Source organism: Carassius auratus, chromosome 17 (assembly GCF_003368295.1).
Source record: "Carassius auratus strain Wakin chromosome 17, ASM336829v1, whole genome shotgun sequence".
Taxonomy (NCBI): Eukaryota; Metazoa; Chordata; class Actinopteri; order Cypriniformes; family Cyprinidae; genus Carassius; species Carassius auratus.
In genome coordinates this window covers 16,499,927-16,517,595 of record NC_039259.1, presented here as the reverse complement: position 1 = coordinate 16,517,595, position 17,669 = coordinate 16,499,927, and the positions used below count along the sequence as shown (strand labels likewise).

At 38.5% G+C, this 17,669-nt stretch overlaps 1 protein-coding gene across 2 annotated transcripts in view; it reads right to left on the bottom strand.

Annotated features, from left to right (window-relative positions):
* The window catches only part of bcl11ba (BCL11 transcription factor B a), a 48,779-nt gene extending 31,677 nt beyond the window's left edge, over positions 1-17,102 (bottom strand). The window contains exons 1-2 of one of the 2 annotated variants that reach the window (XM_026286096.1): positions 15,073-17,102; positions 2,860-3,249 (exon numbers count right to left, since the gene is read on the bottom strand). In XM_026286096.1, the coding sequence (XP_026141881.1) occupies positions 2,860-3,249; positions 15,073-15,130 (448 nt within the window). In that variant the 5' untranslated portion in view covers positions 15,131-17,102. The remainder of the gene's footprint in view (positions 1-2,859; positions 3,250-15,072) is intronic. The other variant, XM_026286097.1, reaches the window with a different exon arrangement.
* Between the last annotated feature and the right edge of the window lie 567 nt (positions 17,103-17,669).

The window sequence follows — 17,669 nt, the reverse complement described above, 5'->3', positions numbered from 1 at the left end:
CTCCCAATGCCCCCAGCAGCAGCTCCTATCGCCTGAGGGTATGCAGAATGTCATATTTTATTTAATTAGGGCTATTAAATATAATTAAATTCCACTGAAACTTAAGATGGCTAAGTGGCAATACAATACGGCGCCGAGCGTGCCTGTGTCCTGCTGATATTTATGCGAGAAATATTGAATTCAACCCTCAAGTGGTTCCTCTTCGATGGCTGTCCCGTATTGTCATAGATAACGTTGACTTTTTCATACACACTAATAAAGAAAAAGCCACTGGGAGAATCAGCGCTAAAAGCAATTTCAGTAATCAGAATACTTTATCACAAGGTCTTTTTCGACTGATTACAGGGTTTCCGGAGCAAGGCACACAATGTTTAGTTATCATCACGGAGTCTCTAGAGAACAGTTACGTATATGTGACTTAATGAAGTTGCCGTTTAGTACCTTCACTCAGCCAAATACCAAGAATCACTTGGATGATTTTCCTCCTAAAGGCCCGTAATGTACGCAAGATATGAGCCGTGATATTGGGAACGTTAACTCCAGGAAGGAAGGCCAGAAATTATGCTCTTCCTGTCGGACTTTCTGTGAATCACATGTGAGAGTCCAAGAAGAGAGGTCTGATGTGATGGAGGATGACGCGTGGGAATGAAGCGCTGGAGTTTAAGACCTGTCACAACATTGCTCGCATGTCAAGGTTACTCAGACGGTTTAATGAAAAGATCAAAATGCACTCTGGCCTAAATAAAAAAGATGTGAGGGTCTGGAAGAGCAGGGAACTCGGCCTGAACAGAGTTAGCTTTTGGAATCGTATGGATAGATTCAGAAGTGGCCTTCCTCATCAACATCTCTCTCTTTCTCTCTCCCGCGTTCTCATGCTTTCTCTCATTTCTCCACTTGAAGCTGGCAGATGGATAGATCATAGAAAAAAAAACAAATTCATGAAAAATGATCTGTGCTTTGCCGAGCAAGAGTACCACTGCCATTTTAAAGGCGGCATGGCTGAGTGTTTTTTTTTTTTTTTTTTTTTCGTGTCATTTTCTGTTTCACGTCGAGAACAAATGGAACGGGAAAGGTTTAGCATAAAAGAATACTTTAACCTGCTGGGAGGCAATTATGAATACAAGGCAGCCTGTGAGTGTTTAGCTGCATGCTCAAGCTGACATTCAAGCGTCTTAATCACTTTCAGAGGATGTTTCATCTGCCGTTATACTCTTCTCTCCGAACTGCCTCCCTTCTCCAGTACTGAATTAATGAAAGGTGTAAAATTTACTCTTGCTAACTGCAATATGATTTACAAAGCCAAATGTTCACCTTTCATATGCCATTTTTCAAATTCTGAAGTTTAAATGAGATCAAAACTACTTTTCAGTGTGGACCTTTTCACAAATTAAGAGAGATTTTGTAATTTTAGATGGCAATGACTGAATTAAAATTAATTGGATAATCTAATACTATCACATTTTTTCATCCACAATAAAAGTAACATGAATAGTGTCCTTCCTTTTTATCCTTGAAAATACAAGCTAATGTTTTAACATGTACAAAAATAGAAATTTAACTAGAAAAACAATTGATTATATTCTGAATAAGTAATTTACAGTTTTGCTTCAAAAAAATTTTTTTTTTTTCTCCAAAAGATAAAAAAAGAGATGCAAACACCCATGGGAAATTGACTCAAACTATAATAATTATATAATACATTCAAACTATTAGAGTTATATTTGTATGTGTGTGTGTGTGTCTTTGTTTTTGAACCTTGACCTAAAGTTTGTGTGTGTGTGTGTGTGTGTGTGTGTGTGGTTAGCAAAGTGCACGCTTACCAGTCAGTCTTTAAAAAAAAGGAAACATCAACGACGAGCTGTAGCGGAACAGTTTGCACGTAACTGTGTGGACGTTTGCATCATATTTCACAACTGACGCCAAAACTCTCTCGGTGCGATCAGCCAGCCAGTCAGTCTGGGAGTGAAGTCTGCCTGCATCATGTGAGGTACTGAGTAATTTAGCAGCGGCCTCATTATTACAGACATTTAAATACACGAGGCATTGTGGTGGCACAGAATAAATTGTCTCTGATGCCGCGGGTAACTTTCGCAAATAAGGATTGTGAGGCATTAAAAAACGACGTTATTAAAAACCGAGGCAGTGTCATAAGCCGCTCCCCTACGTTTCCCCCGGTAACTTTGTCCAACCTAGAATATTATTTTATGAGACCCATTTCCCAAGATCCCTCCGGGTTCTTTGTGAAGGACTTGACTGCGCTGTTTTGTAAGATAACTGGGAGAGTTCTCTCCCTACAGCTGGACTAAACTAAACAGCCTCTTTACCCCTATTCGATAGGAAACTCTCTTTTAATCCGACTCTATTTCTTTCTTCCTTTCTTTCCTCTCTCCCTCTTTTTTTTTTTTTTTTTTTTTTTGGAGCATTTGAATTTTAATGAGCTTTTCACCTTTTAAGCAGATGGCTCAGGCTGGATTTCTCCATGAAAGTAGGGTGAGTTCTCCGTCACGTCTTGCACAATTTGTTTCAACTACCAGAGTCCTTCAGGGGGTTTTAGGGCTTTGAGTCAGTAATGTGATGTTTCACTTTGCACGGCGTAGGCTCCCCTAATGAAATCAGCTGAAGGAAAAACAATCTCTCTTGAGGCTCGCAGATGAGCGGTATCACAATCACTACAGGACGCCCAGAGTCCTACTGAGGTAAATGAGTGCGTGTCTCCCTTTGTCTGCAACTCTGCAGGCTCTAAGTGTACGTTTGCGCACATCAGTTTTAGAAAACACACTGGCGCGAGAGAACGTGTGAGTTCATTAGTGTCCGCTTCGTATGCCTGCTCAAAACTTTTCCGGAGAGAGTTTGACCTACCTGCCAGGCCACTTTCTTGCTTGGGGCAAATTCCTTTTGGAGGCGTCCACAGTCTCTCGTCCTCTTCTTCAGGTGTCACCTGGATTCCAATTTCGACCGGTTCCACCACTTTTCTCAGCTCTGCGCGGGGCGGCGAGGGGCTATTGCGATCCGCCATCTTGTCGTAGCAGCCGTGGCCGGTTGTCAGACCCTGGCATTGCTTTTTCTTGTGCTCAATGAAGAGCAGAATGTCCCCCAGGGGAAAGGTTAGTTGGCATTGGCCACAGGTGAGGAGGTCATGGTCGCCCAGGCCCGGAGGCAGATGCCCTGGCATGCTGGGATCCAGCAGCGGGTGAGGGTGAGAGTGGAGATCAGCCACGGCCAGTCCCGCATCCACATGCTCAGCTTCCGCTGTGGGGCAAAGCAAAAGAAAGAAGCGTTCTGAGATTCTGACAAATGCTCCATCTAAGCACAAATAAACAGTGCATATTAGTCCAAACAAATTAAAAAGAAAAAAAAAAGATTTAAACTTAATAACTTCTCTGCTACTGAAATTAGTTTATTTTTTGCTGATGTAACCCAGGCCATGTGGGTGAGGAGATATATTATCCAATAATATCACAGCATAATGTGCTTAACCCGATTTCAGATCCTGATAATTACAATGAAGTACCAGCCTAGATTATTTTCCACATAATATTCAGTTTCACTCTGAAATATGTCACTTCATGCATTTAGATTCATTCAGATACATCAGCAAGGGAATTTGAAAATAAATAAATAAATACTAGCACCTAGGTAAAATTGTTATTTAATAAGTAAATATTATTTTCGTCGGTGATCACTCCGGAATACGTCACTGTATCTGTATCTATCTATTCTTTTTTTATCTTCTCTATCCTGTCTTCTTACACAAATTAATTGAAAAATCATAGCATTACAAGGGAAACAGAAAAAAAGAAGATTTGGTAGAAAAATGCTTAACCAATAATATCATAGCACAACATAAATTACCCTCACTCAATCAAAAACAAAATCAAGTCTCACTCTAAATTATTTCCTGCTTAATATTCTGTTTCACTCGTAAATGCACTAGTCACTATATGCAAATTGAATGCATAAACAAACACTGATTCATCTTTAGCTCATAATTTGCCACTGTATGCATCCCTAACCGCCTTCACACACAAATTGATAAAAAAAATTTTTTAATTAAATAAAAAATTATAAAATAAAAAACACACACCGGTACATCAGTAAGGGGATTTGAAATAAAATCCAAATGCTGTGGAACTTGAGACATAATCACACATTTTCTGAAAGTTCAGGGTCAGGTCATTTAGCATTTCATTATTTGGCAGCTTGTTAAAATAAAGGAAATGAATGCTGGGGCCCGTTTAAGCATTCACCTACGTCCCATGACAGTCCCACTAAACTTCGAGAGCAGAAAATAAAGGCAGACTTAAATTTAATCATCTCAGCGGCCACACACGAGGCCCTTCGCTCCAGTTCGGCGTGTTCTGTCCTGTAACCAGCCAACTCTTGATAAACATCCATATGTGAGGCCGAGACCCAGCAGCAAGACACTGTTATTAATATACAATACAGTATTTGTGAGGTTGAGAATGAGACCGCCAGACCTGAAACAGAAAGTCTGAAGGGAGAAGAAAAAAAAGCAAGAAGGAAGGAGGGAGGGCTCCATTTTTGGCTGTGAGAGATATTTGCACAGCCATGAGAGCAAGAGGCCCTGCAGATCTTCTGGTTGATTCTGTCACCTAGATAAACAGCGCGGAGCGGCGGGCTCTCAAACCACAGAGTACGCCGGACAACCTCGGTCCCTCTGCCTCCATTTTGAAATTTCAGCCTCACCTTTCAGCATGTGGCCACAATTGGCCCTTTGTAGCCCAATGCCGGGTGCAAGAGCAGTTTTATCAAAGACAGTAGAGGCCCTTGACAAAGCCCCCTCGGGACCCTCTGACAGACAGCTCTGTTGATGTTACATTTGACAGCTTATCCTTGCGCCATACTAATCATAAGATCTAGACAAACACCTCTCTGACTGCCACTTTACACTCTTCAGCTTCCTGTCACTGCTTTCATGCTCTCTCTACTCAACACGCTGCATGATTTGGGTGAAAGCAGGAAAAAAAGAAGAAAAACACTACCATAGCAACACTTAGAGCCTCACAGTGAGCAGGTGCGGATTTTTGAAGTGCACATAAATCTGGGAGGAGAATGAAGGGAGGAATTCTCAAATTGTCAGAGCCTAAAGGACAAATGTGGGATGTTTTTTAAAGAAACAACAACCCTGCGGAACAACACAAATTAGAATTCCTCACATTTTTTAAATTTGTCCTGTGCACTTTACATGCTTTGCACCAATATGAGGCCCGAAACCCTCTTTGAGAAACGCAGTGAGAAGAGACAGACGGCGATAGAGACAAAGATGGAGGAACGGACCACGCTGCTCACACAACACAGGTAGCCCTGTTTACATCTCCCAGAGGAACCGGCTAACCACTAATTTTCGATGATAAATGACGAGCAGCCTGCGCATCCATCTGCAATTTGTCCACGATCCAAATTATGAATGCGGACAGATTTGTAATGTCAAGCTTAGAATGCAGCTTTGAAAATGAAACCGCTAAACCCCCTCTTATCTTTATTTCAGACGATGCACACTACATTAGAGCGGTGTTAGATGTGCATCCTGTTTAACAACAGCATCTAAAGACCTTGCAATCGTATTAAGAAAGCATTTTGATTAAATAAAGCACTACAATATATATATATATATATATATATATATATATATATATATATATATATATATATATATATATATATATATATATATATATATATATATATATATATATATATATATATATATATATATATATATATATATATATATAATTACATCTGCACACACATGGCACTGTTTTCAGATTTTGCACTATATTGAATGAAATAACTGAAGATGACTAAGGTACTGTAGTTGAACCCCCCTCAAATCCAGCCCTCCTGACTCAGACATATAGGAGTGGAGCACATACCCCCTTCAGGCAATAACAGGCCATCTGTGCATTAAATTAGCTTGCATGTAAATAAAGAGAAAGGCCTGTAACCTATGCAATACACTGCATTAAAAAACAAATACTTTAAATTATTTCAAATAAATAATTTTGTTACTTAAATTTTAATATTCATTTATTTTGAACCACACAATTTATTTATTTTATTATTTTTTTTTTTTTTTTGGGGGGGGGGTAATCATAAATGATTTTCAATCAATAATATTGCATTTAGTTTATAAGAAGAATTAATAAGAAAGTAATAAGAATAAATTATTATTCTTTTTGTTGTTGTGAGATGTGAGAAGCTTTTGTCAGGAGGTTACATATCCAATGTCACAATTTACTAAAAAAAAAATATATTTTTTTTTACATAATAGTGTTCCTTTTTTAATTTAAAGCTTTAAAAAAATATGATTTAAATAAATATTTTTATATGAGGACTTTGTGACTCATCTGTAGATTTCTCTATCGCTGTGGAAGGTCTCACAACAAAAACTATTTTACATATATCTGTAACTGTACTTGCACCTGTGAGCACATGCACAAAAAAGCATATGCATATGAACCAATAAATGAAGATTGCTTGCAGGCATGTACATGAGCGATATGCGTGCACGTTTGTGTGTCACGCATTTGTGCATCCTGGGAAGCTGCACCAGCAGAGATGCGCACACACGCATGCATACACAAACAAACACTACTGCAGGAAGAGGTAATTTTCAAATGATTTACAAGTTCAAGAAGACAACATCTACCACAGAGCATATTTTTGACATTTGTATTAGACTCAGATAAACAGCTATAAATCATCAAACATGTAATAAGTTATACAATAAAAAAACAGTAGTTATAAGCTGTTATAAGCTCTCTAACAGGAGGTTAGGGTGAGATTGCAGCCTCTCGGTACAGTGGGAGAGAATTTGAGGTGCGCTAGTGGAAAGCGTTAGTTTAATGTGTCATAGGTCTAGCGCAGACCTGAATCAAAGTGACAGCTGAAGAAAAAACCCAGAGTGGTAAAGAACGTGCACAGCTGAATTTTTTTTTCTCTCTCCCTCTGTCCCCTTCTTTTTCTCTGTCTGTGCCAACCACAGGAAACACGCTGCTTGCAAGCAATGCCGCTAGTACGCACTTCAAAAGAAGGGACCCCCGTACGCATAAACACACACACACACCAGGTGTTGCAATCATGTAAACATACGGCAGAGTCTTGGATTTGCCTATAGAGTCTGAACTAATCCATAGGTGAGTTAAATACTTCAAGATGTCAATTATTCAGATTCATTTGATTCAAAACCTGTATGACATGTTCCGTGTAGAATGTCCAAGCAGCTTTTTTTCAGGAGAATAAAGGAGAATGGTGATGGTTAAGCAAACGACTTAAATTCAGTTGAAAACTGAATATAAAAACAACTGTGGAAAAGAGCAGCTCGGATATTCTTCCAAATGTCATTTTTTGCTTTCCACAGAAAAAGAAAGTCATACAGGTTTGTAAAGATAAGGGGCTAAATAAATGACTGAATTTTCATTTTTGGAGATCCTTTTCCTTTAAACAACTGTGCAGAAGGTATGAAACTGAACTGCGCAGGCCCGATCCGATGGTGTACATTTCCTGCTCTAGGCAAACAGGTGAGAGTCTGCAATTCCTCACAGTCACACACACACTCACACTCTCACACACACTCTCATCCACCAGCGATAACAATGCTGTCACCAAGGTAACATTACAGCTCATGATTTTCTCTGATCCCTCAACAAATACTCCATATAATTCTATCAGGGCCACCGAAATGTCAAATGTTATTTGTCTTTATCAAGCACTCTCTGGCAGCCGGAGAGAAAGACAGTGAGGGACAGTGGAAGTAAGGAAGCCTGAATAATATTTATAGGTGGCTAAAAAAGGATGATATGAAATGAAATCTTGACTTTGGATAAAATTCACACTTACTATTTTACCTCTATTTCATTTTTGAATGAAAAAAAAGTGCAAGAAATAGACTATATTTTTCATCCACGTTACCTTGATATCCTGGAATCAGTAAAATGTGGTTATGTTAAAAAATAAGCCCTTATTAACCTAAGAAAACTATATGTATATGAGTCAGAATAAACACTAATGGGATTTCAGTAGAACAAAACTAAAAAAAGACATGGCTTCCAAAAATGAACGCATCACAAGGCACGTCTTAACACAGTTTAGGATTTATCCTTTTCCATTCTGGATTTACGCACCATTGTTCACGGGCCCTCTGACTCATACTTAACGGAGTCTTTTTGTTTGTGAGGAACCAAATTGCTGTTGACAGGTATTTGGCTGATCGCGGTACAGTCTGGCTTTCCTTCCAAAGCACACAAAGGTCTGTGAGTTACGTAACAACGCTTTAGCAGCCCCGCGTTAACGCACCTTTCATCCTCGGACTGTCACCCTGCAAACCCCACCATTAACGCTCAGCGCTATTTGGCTCATAGTTGAACTGTTGAGATTTTCCGTAGTGATACCAGAATGAAAAGTCACAGTCAAACAGGTTTTAGAGGGGTTTTTTAGCCATTGCAACTGTTAAGGCCTAATTAGACAACACACACCATTTAACGGATTTCATATTGTTTTTTACTGGGTCCATAAATTTTCCTATTTAAATCTTGAAAGACTTTATAATGCTGTCCAGATATAAAGATTTACCCTGCGCCAATTAAAGCCATTCACAGAACTGTGCGCACGGAGGGGAGAGCGTGCTGAAAATAAAAGCCAGGGAAAGGGCCTAATCAAACAATAAAAGCTTTGCTTTACTGTTTGTGCATTATTTTCCTATGTTTCCCATCAGCCCGAGCTGCACAAGAGCAGAAGCAGTGGGTGGGGGCTTAGCTAGTCACGCTGCTACATACACAAACCTGACCACACCAGCCCACAAACTCCAGTTCAGAAATACCAACCCATTACCCATGCACAAAACAGAGATGCAGGCAAGCTGAGTAGGACAGGCTGGATTTGGGTTGAGCCTTCCACTCAGACGGCATGCAAACAAACAAAAACAGGTTGGCAAAGAGGCAGCAAGTCAACATCAGCCGCCTTTCCAGTCATTTCACGTTCACCAAAGGCCTGTGTAACACATGCACATGTAGCAGCAGCGCTTACAGGAATCTATCAGGAATTAATTAGTCTGTCATTAATCTGTAACCCACAGTCAAGCGCACTGACGCTCAAACCGCAAACCTCCGCCTTGCACTAGGCCTCTAGTTTTTCCTGTTTTCTCTTGCTTAAAAACTTCTCTGCGACCTGTTTGTTAAACTAAATATGTGTAAAAATGTATGATGCAAAGCACTCTTCCTCGAGGGATACTGTCACGTTTTAGCTCTGTTAGCCTGAAGGCCTTTGCAAAATCCTGTGAAATGAAAAAAAAAAAACAAAGCACCGTCTTGTTCAGGGTATTTAGCTGCTTTAGCTTGCAGAGCACTTCTGTGCAGATGCAAAGGTTTTAAAATGCTACTAAATGCGCGCGGTGTGTGTGTGAGTGTAAAGCGTGGTGCATGTGCAAATGAAGCTGTTAACAAGAAGAGAACAGGGATCATCGTGGCACACGGCGGCGGTGGTGGCGGAATTTTAAAAGCGTGATCCTCGGCCACTGCGGCATCGCTAGTCCATTGTTTAATTAAAAGGGGTGGGGGGGTAGAAAATGAGTCGTCTTGCAGGTAAAAAGAGATTAACATGATGATGTCCACTGGGAACCTTTATCTGCAAATCTCATCAGGGAGATATTACCTAATATTTTCACAAGGAAAGGAATTATTGGTAGCTGAATAACTAAATATCACCTGAAGATTGGCATCACTCTTTTTTTTCCCTGCAAATGTTTTATTCTAATAAAATAGCACCAAAAAAGGCGGAGCTAGTAACACATTCCCACACAACACGCTCATCTGATGCTTAGGAAGCGGAGCGCTTCCATGCTCAGAGCCGGACAGAACCCAGCCAGCTGTGGGACGTCAAACACTCAAGCCACTATTACGAGTGTCTGTGCCTCATAAATCAAGCCATGAAAAACTATGCCCACTTTTGATGCCGTCCAAAGGATTCAGCCGCCTTGATGCATTTATACTGACAGACATGCATAGACTTCTGTACATTTCATCAGAGGCGGCTTTCTGTTGCTCTCTCATTCTCCCGCTCGTGGTGCAACAAAAGCCACCTGAAACTGAAAGGAAGAGAGAATATGCAAGTGTATTAATCAAACGTGCCAGGCAGACATTTTGCCCATTGTTATGGGGAGAGTGTAAGCCCTGTAGAGGCTACCATTTTTTATATCACAGACTCAAATTTATTTATTTAGATGGCAAGAACAATAGGTCCTCAGTCAGAGGGGCCCACAAGTTCCAGAGCCACTTCATCATTCACTTTTTAAGCATACTTGGCGAAACGAACGAGGTGACGTTCAGCCTAAATTTGTTTGTTTTGGTGTCACGCTTGATGTCCTATCTATATTTAAAGCTACACCTATCAAATACTTATTACACATCTAAATGAGCACAGAGAAGCGATCCAGCTCTCACTGTAAATAATTAAATAATTCTTAAGTGCTAAAGACAAAGTCAAAAAAAGGGAAAGAGAATGACAGTGCCTTCATGTTGTAAGACCAGCTGCTGCTGTGAGGCGTTGACAGTTTGCATCTGAGCGTGTGTGTTAATGGCAGTATCATTTGAAACATCTATGGCAAGTCGTCGGAAGCCGCAGCCCCCTATTTCACTCGACTTACCCATTTAAGTACATTTAGGAAATATGTTTTTACACTTTTCAGAACTGCCTTCCACCCCCTCTGGCAGACTTAGAGCTCCCCCTAGCAGGTCATGGCAAGCACACTCTGCACTGCTAATGTAAAGTGGCCCAATTCAGCACCCAGAGAAAATGAAATAAAAACAAGGATTTTTGATTCCCTGAACTGTAAAAAAAAGAAAAGAAAAGAAAAAAGCATTTAAAAGAGGGGTTGAATTTTTATATTTTTTTTAACTTAAAACGTGTCTTGTTTAATTCTAAATAAAACCCTGCCTATTTCATACATGCAAATGACAATGAATAAGCAAACATTTTAAATTTGTTAAATTAATAAACAAAGAAACAAAAAGAAAAGACAATGATTCTGGATTTCTGCTGCTGCACACCTCTCATGCGTTAACGCCTGTGTCTGTTTGCAAATTCATATTCCTATCTTGACTTTCTTTTTTTTCTTTTTTTTTACTATAATCAAATATGTTATTGTTTATATCTAAACAAGTAATAATGCAATTCAAAGTTATTATCATAAACTCAAATCTGTCAGATGTGATGACATGAAGTCATGGCATATCTCCTAAATGCATTCAATGCAAAGTTCCGATAAAGACAGTTTCCTGTGCTGGCAGGTCTAATGTGAAACATGCATCAGAAAATTTATGTTACAACTTCAGAATTCTGCAGCTCACAGGAGGAAAATTATCCTTCTCGCCTGTCATCTGATTTCCTTTATTTAAAGACGACATCTGTTAACTCACTATTAGTTTTATTTTAAAGCACTACATTATAAAACACACTCTGTGCAGTGACATGAAAAGTTGAACAGGTGTTAAAAATATCATTTAAATTCGGACAATTACGTGACGACACGCTCACATGAATGCAAACATTTAGAAATGTGTGGGTAAATTATTATAACTTATTAACGTTAAGGATTTGGAAGGCAAATGATATTCAGAAATAATTCTTACTAAAAAAAAATATTTAAAAAAAGCTATAAAATTGTAAAATACCCTTCCGTTAATAGCATGTAATGAAAATCCCAGCATATGTAAAGGAAATGCAAAAATGCGTTAAATGCTGCAACTGGTTGCTTTTCACGCAGAACTAATAAACCACTGGGTTTATAGAATATGCGTTTGAGTGGCGTAATGTAGCACACAACCACAGGCTGCCAAACCATTAAAACTACTGATGTACAGCACTGCAAAGTCTGCAGATCGCTCACGCCGAGAACACATAAATTAACATGTGGACATAAACTACACACACACACACACTTTTGAACACTTGAGCAGACAAAAAATTGCCTCTCTAACTTGAGGCTAATCCAGCTAAGACACCGTGGTTAACAAAAGCTAAATACCACAGAAGACATGCTGACGAGCAGACATGCACACACACACACACACACACACCCTTGTTTACAGCTCCAAATATGTCCTCAAAAATGAAACTTTGAGGTTGGGACCACACTGCTTTTGACCTTGACATTTAAAGCAAAATTTGACAATTTAACTATTACAGAGAAAAACCAGATATATCAACTGTCATCCACATATTCTTGCTCTACAAGAATCTGTTTCACATAATCAGCCACATATCAAACGGAATAAAAGCGAACAAGGGAATTTAAGGTTGCACATTTACACACACATACCAGTATGAGTGAAGAGTTCATGCGCTGCCTACTACAAACAAAAACACTCGTTACATCAAAATCATAGCCACAATCAGCATGTGATGAGAATTCTGAACTACGAGGAAAGAACGCGTCCCTGAGCTCAGATGACTATCTGCTAGCACCTGGCCTACATGCCCTCTGCATAAAACCCACTAAGGCATGATACGTTTGAGGACCCTCTCTAAAGCTTACATATTCATTCACCGGTGATGCAATGAACACCTTTCAATCTCTAGTTTCTAAGAAGGAGAAAGTCAACCACCTTCCTTTCTCTCTTTCTCTCTCTCTCTCTCTCACTCACACACACACACACACACACTGTGTGCATGTAAAAAAAAATACAAAAGCTTGATGTCTAAACTGGCGTCTGCTTCACTCTGTGCACGTCTGCATTTGTGTCCGTTTATGAATGTGTGTGAGAGAGACAGAGAGAGAGAGAGAGAAAGCAGGCAAAGTTCCTTGGTGTAACTGGAGCATTCTGAAATGTAAAGCCCAAATTAATAACCACGGCCATTGTACATGCAATGACTGATGGGACATGTGATAACTACAGCGACAGAAATTCAAAAAGGGCCATTTTCTACTAAACTGGAATGATTGTTTTACATGCATTTTGAATGGATGGCATTTATGCAGTAAACACAAATGGTTTGCATGCTAGTGCACAATTAAATATTGAAATATATATAAATTATGGTCATGATCTCATATGCGGATGACATACAAAAAGAGCTGTGTATGCCCTATAGCAAAGCTAACATGCAATGCAAGCCAGATAATGTGCTTTAAGCTTTAAATAACATCTCCATTCTCATTCGTTCATAAGACATAGTCATATTTGTAAGTCGTAAGTCATATTTGTAATCCTTAACGGTAAATTCAAACACACAATGGACAGGCATGTTAAATGTTTACAGTGCCACTGTGTACATATGTGTATGTACAGTAACAGATTATGCCATTAGCGAAAGAATGGTGTGTGTAAGTGTAAATATGAAACGCATATATGGACCTATCCCTGCAACACAAAACAGATTTGGCTGGTATTACTTGACTAGGCTCTGCTATGAATTATCTAGGTCCTGTACACTACACTTGCATGAATATGAAACTAAATCTGGACAGATTTCATTGTCTTTTAAGTGATATGATTTTTATTTTAACTGCAACAGATGCATTCTAGGAAAAATAGACAGTGTTTTAAAATAAATCGCTGGAGTTGTTTTCTCACAAATGATGTAAAAGTATCTCGAAGAAAAACCTAAAAGGTAAATTATATCAAGCATTAGAATATAACTGCTGGCTTTGAATATAACTTTGTCAAGAAACACTCTCGATTTCAGTGTCTGCCTCATGTTACCTTTACTTCACAGTCACAATCTTGACTCGGGGGCAAAGCTAAGTGTGAGAAACATTATTAGACCTATGCCTGCTTTGTCTCTTTGTACACTCGTACGGATTTAGCTAACTTCAGTTTTCTCCAAAAAAGAAAAAAAGCATTGTATAAAACAATGAGTTTTGTGTAAGAAGACAGTTTATTTAGTATTACAGTGAAGTAAAACTACTTGAGTAAAACTAAGCATGCTTGACATTTGTATCACCTAATTTGACACAAGGATATCAAATGAATTTCATTTGAATAATTTTCCTTGCTCTGACATTTCATTGCATTCAGTTACACATCTAAGACTTAATAGCACAAATGTTGCATAATTACAATAAATTTTACGTAGTCTTTTAAAAAAATAACAACCACATCACTGCATCCGTGCAGCATGTGCTGCAAAAGTAAAACCTTAAACTGTTCCTGTGCTTGGTGGTTACAGGTAGCTGCTCACCTTGAGAACTACTACAAATATCTTGTAAAAAGTGCAAAAGATTTTGGTTTAAAACGAAACATGATACATAAAGTTTCATTGCATCAGAATTTAAGAAGAAAGGCCTACAACTTAAGCATGACACTTTTTGAAATTTAAAAAAAAAAAAAAAAAAATCTAATAAATAAGAGAATACAATATATTTATATTGCAATAAGTTATTTAAATAGTCGTATATAGCTTAATATAGGCCCAAATCTTACATGGATTAAAGTAGAGAAAATAATTATCACTCTAAATTAGCATAATATATTAAATTATGCTTAAATATTAACATAACATACACCTCACTTATACCCTACACTTTAATTTAACGTAACTAAACTTAAATTTACAGAAACTTTGCAAGTGCTTGATTAATCACCGCAATTTAAAGTTTTTAATCCTGGCCTGCTAAAAATTCTTATATTAATCAAACCATTTTATATTAAAATGAAACAACAAAACTTAAGCAATACTGACTAAATCAAAGATTTGTATTTTAAGTAAGTCTAAAAAATTGCTGTATTTTAATTCTTTTAATTGAGTTTCAACCAAATCACTTTTTAATTTTTTTAAGTAGCACCAAGCTCATAAACCGGTTTGCTTACAGCTAAAGCTATAAATATCTTATATTAATTAATTTAACTGTTCTATTTTACTACATAAAAAAAAATAAAGATCCTCCGCATTTTAATGAAACCAGTTAATTACTAACACCACATAAACTCTCACACACAGATCGCTATTACTATTACAACAACAACAACAACAAAATACAAATAAAAAAAAAAAGGCCGAAAATGACCGAACAAACTCTTAAACACAAATAAGTCAAATTAAAGATGGACTTACGTGTTATAATTTCTCTTTGCGACAAATGCTGAGGGTTTCCCTGCTTGCGACGGGACATTGCCCTGGCATTTACACTGGCATCGCCCAGAGACCCGCACAAGGAATAGTCGGCTCGCGCCTTCTGTCCTCCGTGTCCGTGGCGTGGGATTTTACCCACCTCGGTAACTAACTTTTCCTGGGACTTCCAAAGAACTGCCACAGCTCCGGGCCGTGAATACAGATAGGGGTCCCGTGAATGTGAGAGAAGCGAAAGTGTCTTTGCGCTCCGGCTCTCCAGATGACCAGAGACGCGCAGACGCTCAGTATCTCAGCGACACACACATGCACTTCAGCTGTGTGCAGAGCGCGATCTGTCTGAGGGCGAAAATATCCTTCACGAGTGACAGTTGTGAAGAAACCAAGGGAAATGTCTCAGAACGAGATGCCCGGTGCGTTTGGGTAGGTTGGACCCTCTCGCGGCTCTCTCTTCGTCCGGTCTGCGCCTTGTGGATTTGTCAAAAGCAATTCGTTTTTTCTATCTATCTCTCTCTCTCTCTCTCTCTCTCTCTCTCTCTCTCACTGAGTCAAAATAACTCTAAAAAAGAAAAATGGTCATTACTTATTAGATCGGATGAAACGAATCCAGATTCTCCGTGAGTTGGCACTTGAGTGTGCCAAGCACTGGACAGTTCTTCTTCTCTCCTGGGCTCTAAGTGAATGCGATGCCCGGTTACTTTGCACTCTCTCCAACTCTTTGCACTTGCTCCACTATTCGGCTTTGCGCACTGGAGACCAGGGACATGGACTTGCCACCTCCTTTCCAAATGAATGAAGCTTTTTTTTCTTTCTCCCTTTTCTGCCTCTGTGAAGATGGCGGAGTCCTGCTTCTCCGGGAGCTCTCAGTGTCTCTGTGGCGAGGGCTGCCTCCGTACAATGGGATAAAATTCAAGTTCAAGTGCGGACGTGACGTTAAGTCTACAGTGGGAAAGAAAATTGGAGACTGCAAGAGCACTGGGGGCGACTAGTGGTGGCTTTTCACAACTATCGGATCACCAGAACAGTGGTGGAAAGCGTGGACATCGCGAGCCGCTGTCTCACACACACACACGCACACACACACACACACTCACTCACTCACACATACACGCGCACAAACACACAGCACCTGATAGACCGGCGCACTGCTTGTCTGTATCCGCTTTAACGCAAATAAAACAATGCAATATTGCATGCACTACAACGTTTGCAATGAATTTAAAGGGGGAGAGGATGCGAATATAGCTCTTATAAAAAATAAAATAAAATATAAAAAAACCTTTTTCCGTGCATATGTGAATGCGCATTAAAATTAAATATTTTATGTATGCAAACAAAATAAAAGAATAAAAACAGTGATAGTGATAGTCACGCATTGACATTCAATATTCAAATCAGAACATTTCAAATCATTTGATGGAAAAGATTAAAGCACGGACGGATGCACAAAGAATACACTTCAGTGAGACATAAGTGTGCTGTTTACCTCATAAGCAATAAATTACACGAGACAAGACAGGCGTTGATAGACACATTTCTTCTTTATGTGTTTTATGTCCTACAGAAATGACATTATTAAATTAAACCCACATTTGGAGAGGAAAAGAACATCGGAAGGAAGAAAAAAATATTGTGAAGTGTTATTGTGAAGTACATTTCTTAATCCTTATTGATAGGCAATCTAATGTATATTTTTAGCATTTCAATCCACATATAGCAGACGTTTAATAATTTGATCAAATCTGTTTGAACAAAGGAATGAATGCTACACAAACTGTTGCATGAGTGGAAATGCAAGACTGAATACTGGAGGAAATGAAAATAAGGGAGGTGTGTTGTGCAAATACTTGCATGATTTGAGTTTACTGGGTGAAATGCAAGTGATGTTCCTTTGCATCTGTTTTACACTCCGCGTACAGCAGTAAAATGAAATCTAGTCATGTGGCTCAGATTTTTGGAATAATTTCTTACTGAGTTTTGGAAACTGTAACACACTCACACACACAACTGTATACGTGGGATATAAGTAAATACACAGGTTATTTGTTTATTTATTGTGTGTGTCTGTGTGTGTGTGGTTTTTAAGGGTGCCTGTATAGGTTTTTTTTTTTTTGGACAGTTTCTTGAAATCAATGTATGCATTTCTAGGTTTGTTAAAACATTGTGTTCTAAAAACTAAACTATTAACAAATGTATTTAATTTATTTTATCAGACTGCAAACCTTTTTTGTTTTCTAATCATAAAAAAATAATAATGTTTTACTGAAGTCAGACTGATTAAATATGGTGACAAATGTTCCACTGTGACATGACTATTAATTCTAAATAAATTCCTATGATTCATGCTTTCTTGGTAATCCAATTGCAAATGCAAAGAGGGCAGGAAGTAACCCATAATCATAATTTTGGGGTTAAACTGAGGTTCGCAGAGGTATAACTGTAAATAACCAGCTAGTTTGTTCAGAATGGCATTTCAATTTAAAAAAAAAAATAGAGGTCACACTTTAGTGTTCATACATATGTTAACACTGAGAAAAGCTAATGAACTACATGCACTAAATATGTAATTATTTTCTAGAATT